Source organism: Lissotriton helveticus, chromosome 8 (assembly GCF_964261635.1).
Source record: "Lissotriton helveticus chromosome 8, aLisHel1.1, whole genome shotgun sequence".
Classification (NCBI taxonomy): domain Eukaryota; kingdom Metazoa; phylum Chordata; class Amphibia; order Caudata; family Salamandridae; genus Lissotriton; species Lissotriton helveticus.
Window position 1 is genome coordinate 1070274782 of NC_136069.1, and position 17048 is coordinate 1070291829.

General features: G+C 45.8%; 1 protein-coding gene across 1 annotated transcript in view; it reads left to right on the plus strand.

Annotated features, from left to right (window-relative positions):
- LOC144771874 (cilium assembly protein DZIP1-like) overlaps positions 1–17048 on the plus strand; it is a 1571028-nt gene that overhangs the window by 1006180 nt on the left and 547800 nt on the right. The window contains exon 16 of the mRNA XM_078656123.1: positions 14151–14346. Within this exon, the coding sequence (XP_078512249.1) occupies positions 14151–14346 (196 nt within the window). The remainder of the gene's footprint in view (positions 1–14150; positions 14347–17048) is intronic.

Genomic DNA, 17048 nt, shown 5'->3' on the forward strand with positions numbered 1-17048 from the left:
AGCCAGGCATCCCGCTGCGAGGGGCCGTAGTGGAGATTAAGCAAGCTATTGCCCAGAGTCGCAGAGTGTGACCCCGTGAGTCGAGTAGGCACCGGAGCGAGAATTGTCGAGTCCGTGGAATTTTTTAGCCCGAGACCCGCCGAGGCGGGGAATTGAACCCTGGTCCACGGCTCATCTCAGCTTCTGGGTCTGCCGCCTCTAACCACTGAGCCACGCTTCACCACACAGTCTCCTTGTAGTCCTCTAATAATCTACTCAGTCCTCATGTACTCATGCAAAGACCCAGTCACAAACACATGCACTGCTGCAATCCTCTATGCACTACTCATACAGTCCTATAACAACTTACACACTTCTCATTCGTTCCTAAACCTCTACACATATACTCATTCAATCACCCATGCATTAGCATGCAGTTATTTCTCTTTTTTTAACCATGTAAAGTAGTTCTGAAAATAACTCTTTTTTTCTTCTTTCTTTGCTTTTATAATTTTTTTGTGTTTTTTAAACCATTTTGTATTTTCTGGGGTGTTTGAAAAAAAAAACGGGAAAAACAACAGAACTGAGTTTTAACTTTTGCAATTAAACAGTCATTGCAACCATAATTCTTTTTTAACAGTGGTGATTCCTTGCTGCACGAACCACAGCATCCACAGATTGCTCCCTGCATCAAATGACACTCTTGCACTTGATGAAGTGTTGCTGCAGATTTCCAAATTCAGGACGAATGTCTGGATCTCAAGATGAGGAGCTTGAGACTCCTGAAGTACTAGGACCTGCTCCCTGGTCATTCTGTTGCATCTCTTGTTGGGCATGTCACAGTTGTTCACGTGGCAGAGGTCGAGGGTGAATTTTCTGCAGATGTTTCAGCATTCTAGAGGTTCCGCATGAATATTTTCTGTCACTTCCCCTCGACAATACTCTAGGACAAATAGTGCAGCTGACCTTGCGTGCATTCACCTTTTTTTCACCATGGGGAATGCTGAAAAATGTCCACACAATGGATTCCTTCTTCTTTTTAAAGGCAGGTCCAATTCCTCTTCTTCAGTAGAAACATCCACAACAGGAGTCAAAGAAGCCATTTCTCTTCAAGTAGCAAAACACCCAAAAAATATATAAACCAGCTCAAAAAAACACAGCAGGTGTGTCTCCAGGGATGGTGTGGAAAGAATGAGAAAAATGTGTGGGCTCCTTCAAGTTCTAGAATGGAAAAGCTTAAAAAACAATTAAATGCTTTCTTTTAAGGTCACACTGGAGTCGCACACCCTGCACGCAACCAGCGCGAAGCCAACACCACTTCACAAAAGTATATTTAAGAGTTATATAACTTTATTGCAATTAGAAATATATAATTTTTATAATACGTGTGCATAATGTCTTGGTCTAATATACATATTGAACTAGTATACATATATGTTTTCAATATAATTTTTGGGGCGGTTTTGGGGCGGGAGTCTCGCACCCAGCGCGACCGCACACAACGTTACGTGGGGCGGGGCACCCCGTATCCGTTGCATACCAAATGCGCACACGACACGATCCCCTACGTATATGACATCACGTAGGGCCAGGCACCTCGCACCCGTTGCATATGAAACGCACACACAATGATCCTATAAGCGTATGACGTTATGCGGCAGCAGGCATCGCGCACCCATTGCAAGCCCAACACGCATAGTTCACGACTTTGCCAATATGGCAGTTTAAATCCGCGCACCCACTGAGATAGGTACACGATGGTTACGTGACTCCACTTTTTTTATAATAAAAATAAAATATTTATTTAAATTTAACAAAACGCAAGACATTAAATAAAAAAGTATTTTTAGGATATTATAATTACAAAATATCTTTAAAAAAACTTGATAAATATTAGAAAAACTATAGGTTTACTGAATATTATAGTTAGAAATTAGCATTTAAAAAACCATTGAAATTCACTGAAAAACCATAGGTTTCAGGGACGTCATAGTTGGAAATTAGCATTTTAAAAAAACCCTTGGAAATTCACTAAAAAAACATAGGGTTCAGTGACGTTATAGTTAGTTGGACATTTCACTCGTATAAAACCAGAGAAATGTTGCCGTTATAGTTAGTTCAGCTAACTATAACTTGCGCCCCCGCAATGCACTGCTAATAATGTCACATATTACATCATTCAGGACATGGTCAGTGACATCACTGATGACATCTCAAATGACATCACTGATGACATCATCCACATCATAATCTGATACACCTCCTCACACCACTTATATATCCTTTGATACACCCACTCTAAAATACAGACTACCATTTTCAAAACCATAGACACACCAATACCAGTTAGTATAAACCCACTCACTAATTCCTAGGTCTACACACACATCCACTCATTCACCCATACAGTCACTAATACATGCAGTTAACCAGTGCACTATCATATGCAGTAGAAAAAACACGAAGAGGTGCCTGGTCCACAAAGCTATCTGTGTGTCGTGTCAAAACTAGACCCGAGTGTCCATCAAACCACATATATGAAATAACACTGGGCTGAAAAATTCCCATCAGCCCACCCAATGGCGGAATATCGTCATGTGGGATACAGGTCATAAATCCAGATCTCGCCCAACGCACCTGGTCATGATGCGGAGATGGATTTTGAAGCCGTATTGTTAGGCCACAGTGTTTTTCAGATGGTACTGATGGAGTGCAGTGCTAGTGAAAAAACTAAAGTGAAAATGAAGTGAGGATAAAATTGGCTCATAGGACAAAAAATAAGTTTAATAAATATTGTCCTAAGGTCAAGATAAAACAACGCCAAATAGTTTAAAATAATAACTATCTTATGGCGCAGTGCAGTGGGGTCGACATGTTTCAGCTCAAAACGGACCAAGTGTCCAAGCTTTCCTCAGGACCAGATAGTAATAGCAACTGCAGATGTGAGAACAATAATGCTAATAAAGTTGTACAAGTATATTGATTTACTCCTACCAGGAACTTGGAGCCCCAATGTTAGCTGGCGGATATCCTATCATACGTTCTTTCCCAGCGTTTTGTGGGAAGTTACCTCACCTCGCCCGGCACCCGCTCGGGGAGAAGGAGGCCCCGCTCTGTCCGTCGGTGCCTCTGGGCCAGCATCCGAGTGGGAGTATCATATGCACTCACATATCTATACAGACACACACACCACCACTCATCCATAGCATAGAGTTACTCACACACCTAGTCACTCATGCAAAGAATCAATCACACTCCCATTTACTCACCTATACAGTTATATACACACCACCTCACTTATTCAAACCTACACTAACACCTACTTACACTCTATTACAATAACTAATACAAGCACACACTCATCCATATAGCCACTCTCACAATCCCTCACTCTCACATATAGTCATTTATATACTCCAACATTTATATATACTGCCTTTCACAAATGCAGTTACTCACACATGTACCACTGAGGCATCCATTCATTCACAAAGACACCCATACACACACTCACCCACCCATACAGCCCTTCATAGATGTACTCTTGAACCCATACACCCAGTGAATCACCCACTCACACATCTATGCACAAAGTCACACACCCTACCCACCCACATAGACAATCAATAACCCATATAGACCCTCATTTAGCTACTCACCCGCTCGGGCAACCGCTTACACACCAACTGACAAACTAAACTGTGTGAATGTCCGTACTCACCTATACAGACATTCACACAGACACTCCCTCTCCAATACAGACACTCACACACCAACTTACTTAATGAAACTCCCACTCAAACAGCCACTCAATCACCCATGGAGCCACTTACACACAGTCACTCTCTCATACCGCCATTCAGACAGCCATTCAGACAACCCACTCACTCACCCATACAGTCACTACACAGCCACTTACCCACCCATAGGGCCATTCACAGCCCCACTCACCCACCCATAAAACCACTGACACACCCACCCACTCACCAATACAGCCACTCACACAGCATCTCACTCACCCACACAGTTACTCACACACCCACTTATACACCCATACAGCCACTCAAACAACCATATACATGAGGATACATACAGTCACACAGCCACTCACATAATATATATGAGATGTAGTTTCACTCAGTAGTGCACTTAGTGTAGTGCCTTAACTTTTGTAGTACCTTTGTACATATATTTAACAATCATAAACTAAATACTTACACTCACACGATGCTGTCATCAGTGATGTCATCAGTGATGTCATTTGAGATGGCCTGAGTGATGTCACTGACCATATCAGGAGTGATGTAATATATGAGGTCATAAGCAATGCATTGTGGGGGCGTAAGTTGTAGTTACACAGGTTTTCTCAGTGAATATGTATATTATCATGGTCAGAACTGTAGAAAGGTATTCAGAGTACCTTACAGATGAATTGTAGAACGAAAACAGACTTTAAGTGAGAAGGTATGATTGGACCTGAATAAAAGTATATTTAGAAGCATTTTCTTTTTCTTTTACACGTAGATACAGAAGTGGTGGGTTGTAGGCCCAAGGTTAATAGTACTTCCTGAATGGAATTGTGCCATTGTGCATTCTTTTTAAATGTCAGGGGTTCTAGAGCAGAGCGCAACCCCTACTGGCCATTCTTAACATTTCTTCACACAACGTAACATAACAAGGCACCTTGTTTGAATGCGCTGCATGAAAGGGAGAGGGCAGGAAGGTGCCATATGTATCAAGATATGGCACATTCCTGCTCTCTCCTTGTGCTGGCATAATTTTGGCTTCCTGGCCCCAAAGCAAATGTTTATCTGCCCAAGCCTCCAAGGGTGTATTGGGTTTCCCACTGTTTTGTTACAATATTTGGCCCCAAAGCAGGCACCCTTACACCATTGTGCAAGGGGCTGCGTTGCTGGCAGAATGGTTTTTGTTCAGGAAAGGATGCCTTCCTGCACAAAAACATCCTTTCAGACGTTTTCCTCTTTCTATTTGTGCCACAGAATGCAGCACGTGTACAAAGAAGAAACAACAAGGAGGATTAAAACAATAGTTCTCCTTGATACGCCTTCCTGCGAAGGCGTAGCATTTTGATGCATTCCGAGGTCTACCTCTCATGCTAAATCTGGGAATGCACCAAAATCATTGGGGCAGAGTAAAGCAATGCAGTGACTTGCACAGCCTTGCGATACTCCAGATTTACAAAACACTTTAGGGCCACTCAAAGAGGCCTTGCTTGACTTGCTAAATCTCATCTAGGTTTTGTGTCCCCTTGCGTTAACTTGTGTGCATCAAGCATGTTGCAAAATTTTGATAAATATGCCCCTATGTGATGGTCTAAGCCTACCCAATATTTTTTGCTTTGAAACAAGGTATTGCCAAATGGAGTTTTGTAAGGCATTATGATTATGACTGATGCACACCTTTTTATAAAAAGCTCCGTGTTCAATATGAAACCATTAGAGATTTAGTAGGACTGGTGTAAGGTGGTCATGTATTTTGCTACAAGAAACTAAGCATTCTGCAGAATGAAGCACTCTTTCATTGACAGAACATGCACTCCTGGAAGTACGGTCTTGAGAGAGTTCCCTAGTTAATCCTTTAACACTACAAGTGAATAGACAATAATCTTAAAATCTTGTATAGGGTTAAACCAGTGAGTCCCTCAAAGGACTCAACAAAAAACACACAGTTTTGTTAATTGTCTTGATTTGCTAAAATATTGTGGGGAATATTTATTAATGATTTTGCGTCACCCTTGCGCCATGCAGGGGGCGCAGGGTGACTCAAAACCTATACTGAGATTAGCCAAGTCACGCAAGGGCACCACACATGGATGGCCCTGCGTGGCTTTGTAAGTTTGCAGTGATACAAAGCAGCGCAAGCCGCTGCCTTGCGTTACTCTGCCCCAGGGAGGTGTTCTGCAGCACATTTAAAAAGAGGAAAAAGCCTTAGTGTATTGCTTTTGTGCAGGAAGGTGTCCATTTCTATACAAAAAGAACCCTGCCTGCAATGCAGGCCCCGTTGCATCATGGTGCAAGGGTTCCTGCGTTGGCACTAGGCAGCAGTCGTTGCGCAGGCAGAGAGCAGCAATGCACCATATCTTGATGGATATGGCACATTCCTGCCCTCTCTTTTTCACCCAGTGCAGCACTGCAAGGTGTCTTGATCCGTTGTGTTGCATGAAATAATGATAAGTACGGCCCTAAGGGCCAGATGTAGGTAGCCAAATACCGGTCGGTAACGGCCGATTTCGGCCGTTACCGACCGGTATTTGGCTTTTGAGATGTAGGGGGATTGCAACAGGCCATTTCGGTAATTTTACCGATTCGGTATATATACCGGTCGGTAAATTTACCGACCGGTATTTTTACAGAATCGGTAAAATTGAGATGTAGGTGGGACTCTTCTGAGTCCCACAAGCCCTACAAATTCGGTATTTTACCATCAAATTCAATTTGATGGTAAAATACCAATTCAGGTGTGCATGCACATGTGTGCATGCACACCTGTGCCATATGACAGGCAGACCTGCCCTTAGGGCAGGTATGCCTGCCACATGGCCCCCGAACCTTTTTTGGGGGTGCTAGAGGGTGTCAAAGTGACACCCCCTGCACCCTTGTCAAAATAGGTATTTACCGATTCGGTAAATACCGACCGGTAATGCCCCATTCATTCCTATGGGCTTCAAAGCCCATAGGAATGAATGGAGCATTACCGGTCGGTATTTACCGAATCGGTAAATAAAGATATTTACCGATTCGGTAAATGGAACATCTGGATGTTCCTACATACCCCCCCTTCTTATTTACCGATTCTTAATTACCGAATCGATAAAATTCGGTAATTAAGAATCGGTAAATAAGTTCTACCTACATCTGGCCCTAAGTCTTTTTTATCAAGAATGATCTCTAAGGATTTGGGGCCCGATGTAGGTAATTCTTATTTACCACTTCTTAAATACCGAATTTTACCGATTCGGTATTTAAGAAGTGGTAAATATGAAGGGGGGAGATGTAGGTATTTCCAGATGTGTAAATACCGAATCTTTAAGATTCGGTATTTACCGAATCTGGAAATACCGAATCGGTATTTCCTATTGATTCCTATGGGCTGTGAAGCCCATAGGAATCAATGGGCAATACCGATTCTGTAATTACAGAATCGGTAAATACCGATTTGCACAAGGGTGCAGGGGGTGTCACTTTGACACCCTCTGGCACCCCCTAAACAGGCTCGGGTGCCATGTGGCAGGCATACATGCCCTAAGGGCAGGTCTGCCTGTCACATGGCATAGGTGTGCATGCACACATGTGCATGCACACCGGAATCGGTATTTTACCATCAAATTGGATTTGATGGTAAAATACCGATTCTGTATGGCCTCTGGGACTCTGAAGAGTCCCACCTACATCTCGGTGCCTCAGAATCGGTAAATTTACCGATTTTTTGTTTTACCGAATCGGTAAAATTTCCGAATCGGTAATTTTACCGATTCGTTAAAATAATGCCCCCTACATACCTGTCACCCATATACCGGTCGGTAACGGCCGAAAATACCGATTTTCGGCCGTTACCGACCGACCTACATCTGGCCCTAGGTGCAATCATTGATCACAGGTTTGCAGCTAGGGATATTTATTGAATCAATCCAGAACTTGATTGGTAGTTGCGACTCAAATGTGGAGATAAGGAGAAAGTCATTTGTCAAAGGCTTAACATTTAAATGGTGAGCAGTCATCCAGTTTCGAAAAAAATTAAGTTTGAGAAGATGAGAGACATTGGGAGAGGAAATCTTGAGATCTAACTTTGTGTGTTCTGCCTTTTGATGAGAAAGGATCCCATATTTCTTGGTATGACTCTCTGTGGTTCAGTATATGTAGAGAGTAGGAGGCAGAGCAGAGCATTTTGGGACCCAAAGCAGCCTATTGTTAATTAAGAGGTGAACCACTTGAGGACAGCACCATCAATACCCAGGCATTCCTTAAGGGCTTTAATAAGGATACTTGATTCACTATATCAAATGCAGCAGCTAGGCCGGGGGCGCTAGGTGGCGCCGGACTGTAATGGGGCTCCCTTAGCCACGGGCGGCTTTCTGCACTTAACCCCCATCCTGACTGACAAAATTGCTTCCTCCTCATCACCGCTGCGAAGCTAAAGACGTCCTGAGGCGGCAGCCCCAAATTGGTGCACGTGGATCACTCACTGGCCGAGCGGCGAGCGGCAGAATCCGGCAGCCGAGCTGGACAATTTCCGCCTGATACGCTTGACCGGCGGGAAAAGCTAGGTGAGGCCGCGGCGGAGCAGGCCGGCCCATGGTGTTCGGCCCGGATGGCCCACTGATCGGACCTCTGGAAAAGCGCCTCGCACCTGGGCAGGAAAGGCACAGACGCAAGAAGGTGAGAGCGCAGGCCGTGCAGCCTACGAGGCGAAAAGGATTCCGTCCCTTTCGCCTGGTCATAACTGCTGGGGACCGGAGGAGGGAGCGTGGACCCCTTAAAGACTGGGACGGGAGTTGGAGGTCCCTGCTGCCAGCGGACAGAATACGGCGGGGGGGCACGCCGACTGAGCTGCCCGCAGACCCACGCTGGGTGCCCAATTGCTGCACGGGGGCCGGATTCATTAGGCGGTGGGACTCGAGCCGCCATTTTACATACCACAAGACTCGCGCTTTCCCTGCCGGATGGGGTCACGCATAGAGGGGAAGAGCGGGCGCATATATCGGCCCCACAGACATCTCCTACAGTACGGTGAAGTCTGCCTGGCTGCATGGGGGCGAGATAACACAGCAGGCCGCAGGGGATGCGTGGACCTGAACATTGCGACTGCAGCCGCCATTTTATACGTCTGCACTGCTTGGGGCCCTTTCTCGCACTGAGGGCCATTCTATGGAGCAGAGTGGCGTGTGAACCAGCTCTAGGTCGGTGTAACCGCTGAAGCCAGAACCCTGCTGAAGAGCATTGCGAACGGCCCTAGGGGAGCATAGTCAGCCCCCCTTCCCCAAACTCGGGAGTGCTGAGGGCCTGCTGTAGTATACGCGGGTGGGGACACTCCCGCTGGCTGAGACTGCTGCCCGCCTGGTTGCGGCCCGGAAGAGAGGGTTCCTACTGACCAGGGGCTCCCAAAGGTCCTTTTGACGATTACTCCGCACTGCAGGCTGAGACTCAAGCTATACTGCCGGAGCAGCTATGGGCAGAACGGAACCTAGACAAGCGAAGCTGACATTCGACGCCCGCAAAACACCTAGCTTCCAGTCCAAAGAGCGCGAAGATACTGACCCACCAGAGACCCGGGATGAGGGGTGGAAAACTATGCTGGTTGGGATGCAGCAGAGCCTGACCTCTATTGACTCAAAGATGGATGCCATGAGTAGCAGGTTGGAAGCAGTGTTGGCGAAATTAGATACACATGAGGAAAGACTGAAGGAGGTGGAACATAGAGTGTCGGACTTGGAGGATGGTGCTGGGAACAGGCAGCAACACCTACAGCAAATGGATCAGCTATTGAAAGTCATAGCTGACAAGAATGAGGAGTTGGAAGCCCGGTCACGGCGCAATAATGTCCGCATGCTAGGTTTGGCAGAAACCACCAACACTGGGAGGCTGGAAGACTACATGGAGCACCTCCTAGCTGACCTGTTTGGGAAGGACTCCTTCTCACTTCACATGGTTATTGAGCGGGCACATCGATCACTTGCAGCCCGCCCACCTCCTGGGGCCCCACAGCGCCCGATCATTATGCGGTTCCTGAACTACCGCAATAGAGACACGGTATTGCGCCTGGCACATGAGAAAGGTGAAGTGTGGCATGAAAATACCACCCTGTCATTCTATCCAGACTTCACCCACAACGTGCAGGAGGCCCGCCCCAAGTTTGCGGCCGTGAAAAAGAAACTGCAAACACAGGGCATTCAGTATGCCATGCTATACCTTGTGAGGCTGCGGATCCACCATCGCGGGAAACCACACATCTTCGGCACCCCACAGCAAGCGGAGGACTTCCTTAAAAGGGAACACCGTTCGGCTTCACGTGAGGAGGCGGGGAGGAGAACATCCAGGTCCCACTCAACGCTGTCCGACCCAGGCTGATAAGGAACAGCTGCAGGAGTCTATATGCCTGACACTACGGCTGATAAGGACCCTATGAACGCTTTGCAGTTTGGTGATGTATCATCACAGTTTGATTTAAGTATTTATGCTTGGCCGCCTGGGCACTCGCCTCCGTCCCATCATACTGACCCCCTGGGTTCAGGTGGCTGGTGATGGGTGAGACAAGGAGGTGGAGTGGGCAAGTCGGTGGCCCCTAGAGGTCCCCCATTGAGGGCATTCCCCTTGTTCTTCTTATTGTATGAGGAGTTTTTGGGAGGCATATGTGATGATTGTTGGGGTGATTGATTGCGGGGGGGGGAGCTTGTTCCTGGTGAGTTGGGGAAGCCGTTGTGGGAGGGAGAGGGTGGGGGGGAGGGGCTCAAGCACACTATAGTGAAGGTTACAAAGAGACGGTTTACAGCTGATCAGTAAATGTGTTAGGTACGACTCATTGCCGGTAGCGTTGGCACCTCCACGAATATGAATATACTGACCTGGAATGTCAGGGGCCTGAATGACCCTCGAAAGCGCCGTCAGGTCCTCAGATATTTAGATCGCCATCAAATCCATGTTGCCCTGTTGCAGGAGACGCACCTCCCGGGTAGTGGATCGCCTCCTTCTGCCTCACGCTGGGCGTCCCACCGCTGATTTGCCTCCTATTCCAGCTACTCCAGGGGGGTTGCTATCCTCATCAAAGGGGGGGGGGTTGATTTGTACAGTGTGGTATGGATCTAGACCCTGAAGGGAGATACTGCCTACTGTGGGGAAGCTGAATTGGCAGGAGGTCGTGATTGCAAATTATTATGGGCCTAACATAGGTGACGCGCATCCCCTTCTGGTGCTCTGAGGTAAACTCAATACGCTAGGGATTGCTTATGTCATTTGGGGGGTGTTATTGATCCCAACCTTGGCCGTTCCCATGCTGCGGCTGCGCACTATATCACTACACACCGCACACTACGAGATATCTTACAGACAGACTATTTGTTAGATACATGGCGTCATTTACACCCCACCAGGAGGGAAGGGACACACCACTCAGCAGTGCATGACACCTGGGCCAGACTAGATTACCTGTTGGTGGCATTGGAGATGGCGCACTGGATAGGTAAAGCCACACACCTGGCTCGCACTTACTCGGACCACTCCCCTGTGCTTGTATCTTTTAACCCTCCCATGAACCTTTCCCCCTATCTGGGGTGGCGGCTGAACCCACGGCATTTACAGGACACGGTGTTTAAAACTGAGATGGAACTAGATATTCAGGACTTTTTTGATAGGAATGTGGACTCTGTGAATAGCCTCACCACTATTTGGGAAGCATTTAAGGTGACAGTGAGGGGGTGGTGTATTGCCAAAGGAGGAGGTATACTACGCGACCTTAGACAGGAGCTACACAAGCTAGAGGTGGAATTGAAAGAACTAGAAAACGACATAAGCAAGGGAGGGGACTCCGGGGTGCTGCACGCTCGGCTGAGGGAGAAAATCTTGGAATATGAGGAGACAGCGGGCAGAGAATATAAATTCCGGTGGAAGCACCATTGGCCCGTGTGTATGGCGAAGGGGATAGACCAGGTAAGGCACTGGCCGGTGCGATACGAGCTCCTAGGTTCCAGAATTACATCTCAGAATTACAAGATGAACATGGAGGGGTGTGTCGTAATCTCCCAGGGCAATTGGAGATACTTATGAAGTATTATAAACAGCTCTATGCATCGCAAAGGGGTGCTCCTCTGGATCTTCCGACCTATCTGGAAGATGTGGCGCTAGCGTGGTTGGGAGATGCGCAGTGTAAGTTTCTAGATCACGCTCTTGAGGTCGACGAAATCACAGAAGCCATTATGTCCATGTCCTCGGGAAGGCACCGGGGTCTGACTGGCTTCCCATAGATTTCTACAAAACCTTTGTGACTATCCTGCCGCCTATCCTTAAGGAGGTGTTCTATGCCGCGTTGGAGGAAGGTCGCTTACCTGACACAATGAGGAAGGCACAAATTATGTCGCTATTAAAACCCGGTAAGTGACCCCAGCTTTGTGATTCATACCGGCCCTTATCCCACCTAAATACTGACACCAAGATCCTGGCTAAAGTCCTCGCGACGCCCCTTAATCTACTGCTTGAAAGGCTAGTCTTGCCTGATCAAGCGGGCTTCGTGCCCCACAGGGCTACAACCCACAACCTTCGTACAATATTAGCAGTTATTCAGGATATTGACCCGAATAGTGCGGCGGTGGCAGTCTTCTTAGACGCCACAAAAATGTTTGATTTGGTGGATTGGGACTTCTTGCTGGGGGTCCTTCTGCATATGAGGATGCCCTTTTCCTTTGTCCACTGGATTCAGCTATTATATACCCAACCATGTGCCAGAGTGGTTCTCAATGGATCCAGATCTGCTAGCTTCCCGGTCTCTAGAGGTACTAGGCAGGGCTGCCCGCCTTCCCCAGTCCTCTTCGCCTTAGTGATAGAGCCCCTTACCGCGAAGTTACGGCAGCACCACAACCACAGGAGCCTTATTTACCCATCTAGGCAGCTCCTAGTTTCCCTCTATGTGGATGACATCAGATTGTATGTTCACAACCCGCAAGTCAACCTGAACCCACTACTGAGGGAAATAACTAAGTAGCGAGCAGTGGCTGGAGTACATTAAATTGGAACAAATCGGCGGTTTTCCCTTTGACTGCACGCACTAGGCCGCGTCCGCTAGAATATCCCCTAGCGTGGGAAATGGACAACTTTAAATACCTAGGCATCCATGTTACTAGGGACAAGGACAGTCTGATGAGGCTAAATTATGGGCAACTCCTTGCAGGGCATCACGAGTTGCACAGCTGTGTAAACATTAGTATTCAAATAATTCACTTTCACCAAAGTAATTCCAAGTTTTATCCGTTTTATTTCCATGTGTAATCCAAATGTCATTGTCACGCCAAAGACACGAAATTCATTTTAAACTTGTGCATGTAAATTGCTTCATGATTGCCTATCCAGGCCTAAACATAAGCATTATTAGAATTTCGACTCCTCCAAATTATGCAAGAATTCAATCACACCCAATGCATTTTGGTAACAACCTTCGTCAGGGGTATCTGTGATGTAAAAATATACATGTATCAGTCACTTTAGAGTAACACTTGATGATTCACAAATACTTTTATGAATATACCCACTTCAAATTCGACTGACAACTAGTCTATAGCTTCCCCGTACACCCCGTGCTCATACTAATTCTGCCCCAGCCTCATAACAAAAATAGCTATGAAAACTAAATGAAAACCATCACGAAGTAATTTGTCATCAAGCAAAAACTTTTATATAATTTAAACCTTCAATGTGCTGCTTACAACGTAAACCCCAACCTCCCCAAGCTGTAGTCTAACTGATCTTGTGCCTTTAACGACTCCCTGCATATGTTATTTCTTTTTGTTTTGCTATTAAGGGTGGCTACATCAATAATCAGTTCGCCATGCTGTCAAAGAAATGGAGGAAGAGGTGAAAATATTGATACTGAAAGGGGAGAATTTGTTCAGTTCTAGTGTGGGAAACGGTATTAAGATCACGATTTTTTGTGTAGCGAAACCATGTTAGCTCCTTGTTAGGTTGGACTTAAGTTACAGTGTGTAAGAATACCGGAGAGAAAGGAACACGCTGGTGATTAGACCAGCCCGCAGCCATTTGTAATCTACAGAAAGCAAGTCTCCATTCGAGATGATCACGCCCAGTATTGAACATGCAATGAGGGTTGGTATAAGACAGTGCTGTTCCTGATCGTTTCCAGAAAGAAATGAAGAGAAGGGATTAACTGCAGCGTTACTAAATTCCCCCTGTGAATTATTTGATTGGTAATGATTCTACACATTCCTCGATAAACATCATATGCTGCCGAAACTCTATTTATTAAGTTTGCTATTTTCTGGTTCTGATAGTTTTCTGGTTATAGGTGAGCAACGATGTTACAATTAATCTATAATTTGGAACTTAGATACAAATGTTTGCACAGTTTTGTAGGCTTCCGTGTGTTATACTTCTGACTGTCTCTTTTCACACACATACTGCTATTTGTCACAAATGGTTGTATTATTTCTGCAGAACGTTCGTGCAATACCAAGTGATTGCTTTGACAAAGTCATCAACTCGATTGAAGTCAACAGAGAACAAAAAGAAAAACAAGAACCTTGCATTCATCAAATTCGAAAGCACCTTGAATGCCAAGTTAGTAATAATGTACAGAGGTCCCTTTCATCAAACCGAGTGGTGTGTCAGATGCCTATAACCATTGCTGAAGGTAAAGCATATTAGATTTTCCCAAAGTTTTTATTGCTCAATATCGTGTTGTTTCTTGAATATGTTATTCCTGTTTATTTGCCATTTTATTGACTGTGATACCTTTTATTTTATTGACTATAATATGTTAATATCACAAATGAGCAAATAACAGGGGAAGCTATTTGAACCGAATGCAACCACAGGGTATGCACGACAGCATATTTATTTTCTTTTGGATTGTACAGTGTTCAAAGCATTTAAATCTCAACTAATGCCCCTAGAAAGGACAAATCAAGAAGGTTGTAGATTGTCACATGTAGGCTTATATCTTGTGTGGTAAGCCTGGATGACGGTTTTTGATACCAGGCAGAGTAGCCAATAAAAACAAACTCATTAAAGTTCAAGGAAGAGCATGGTTTTAGTTGTTCATGACTTTATTTTGTGTCTCAATTAGGTGAAAACTTTCTTCGTGAATAGAATCTTAACACCTTAGCATCTCTTCAGTTCACCACACTAATTTAAGAATAATAGTATCGCCAAAAACATATAGAGATTGTAAAAGCGCTAATGTGGGTTGGTGTGTGACCCCTTATTCACTGTGTGTAACTACACTGTTTAATTCTCATCTCAGTGGCAGGAACGCATTAAATCCAGGGCTCAATAAGGGAGCTCTGACCCAACATTTTCAAAACACAGCAATGAGAGTGCCTCAAAACATGTCTCATTGTTTCCATAGCTTCAAAAGCCTCACTAATTGTCAGCAAAAGAAAGATTAAACTTCAAGACCTTGGAGCATATGTACAAGCCCCTGTCATCACCACAACGTCACTTTTACAACATTGTGGTGGCAGTAGGGGCATTGCCTTAACATGGCTTAACTCTGCCTTGTAAATAAGGCCACCTTTCGCACTAAAGTGAAATGGGTGGGCAGTGGGTGTTCCGGTGGGTGTTCCACCGCAACACCCATTGATTTTGAAGCTGCCCCCTATTTACAAGGGAGGCGTTAATAGGAGGTAGTGCCAAAATTAAGACCAGGGAAAACCTGGTCTTAAGTTGGCAAAACGAGGAGAAATGCATTATATCTCCTAGTTTTTGACTATCCATGTGTGCTGCCTTGTGCAGCCCACATGGAAAAGGTTAAATACCTTTGATTGTTTATGTACAATAAGGTCCTCCTTCAGTTAGCATAAAGAGGCCACATCAGGCTGCACTGACAGTCATTCAAATGCTGCAGAAAAATGCATGTTTATTTTAGTTATAGAAGCTTTCAAGGTGCACGTTATGAAATAAAATCAAAATGCAACCTCAGCCATGTTGTCTATGTATAAAAAGTATAGTCTGTTCGTCTCCCTAGGAAGCAGGGGAAAGAACCTTCATAAGGCCTTAAGGGTCCCGAAGCAGACTCCGGTAAGTTTCTTAACACGATCTGAAAACCTGAGATCTCACCAAACCACACCCCTACGTTCTTTGCCGGGCCTCCCTCTGAGTTAGGGCAAGGGAAGTCAGGAGGCAACAAGGATTCTCTGTAGGCAGGGGGGAACCGGCCAGACAGGAGTACCTCCGACTTATCCTCATTGCACTTAAGTTGGGCCTGTGCAAGCCAGTGGAATACAGATGAGAGGCAAATCTGGGCTGCACTGGTGTCCAGATCAGAGTCCTTCCAGGTGAATAGCAGCTGGGTATCGTCCGTGTAAGCTATCATTTTTGCTCCCAGCTCCTCTGCTAAAAAAATGAAGGGGGTCAAATAGATGTTGAAAAGCAGAGGGTTCAAACTGGAATGGCATGGTGAGCAAAAAAACGATGGATTTAGGCCTCTGTACTGGGGTGAATGTATGACATTGTTCTGCAATCTGTCCATCAACTGTTGTTTTTGCATTTTTTTTGTTTTTAAATATTAGTTTGTAAGTCATTTCAACTAAGGGTGGGCGGAGTGCGCGGAGTAAAACTACGGTAATATTCCACAGAGTTACTTAAAAACTCTGCGTTACTTTGAACAAAAAACTTAACCCATCCATGTAGAATTAGAACAGGCGGCCGGAGGCCGCACACCTGCCGCTATTTACCAAGGTGCTTCAAAAGTGCACTGTAAGCCTGATTTTTGTTATTTAAACAAGTGAGTGGACATGAGGGTTGAACAATGTAGAAAGCTACGTTCATGTCATACGTTACCTCAAAGTGTATGCTAGGTCCCACGCATTACATAACAACAACAAGCTGGGGGGCCGCTCACACTCCTTTCTTGTCTGCTACTTACAAGGTGGCAATTCCGTGCCCCCTAACTTGTCTCTGACACTCCATCTTCTCCATGCATGATCCCTCACAGCCGCCCAAGGGTCATGCCTGCCTCTGCTTGCTCCCAGACCTCCCCTCACAATCAACAATGCTCAAAGCTCCATCCTGAAAAAAACAGTCAAGCCCACATTCTCTGGTGTGGGATGCCTGACATCTCTCCCCTCCTCCCTTCACAGCAACAGGCCCGTGGACAGAGAAGAAGAGAAGACCAACCTGCCAGGTTCGGGTTGGGGGATGAGTCTGGGCAGTGGAGTGTCTCAAAGACCTTCTCCCTGGGCTGCAGCTCCTCGAGTTTGCTTCCTACAGCCAGCCTCTGGATTACCTCAGCCTGCCTGCAGCTCTATAACATATCAGCGTCCAGCAGGGCTGGCTCGCAGTTCTAGGGTCCAGGATCTGGACGCTCTGTGGTCTGCACCCCTGGGAGCCCGA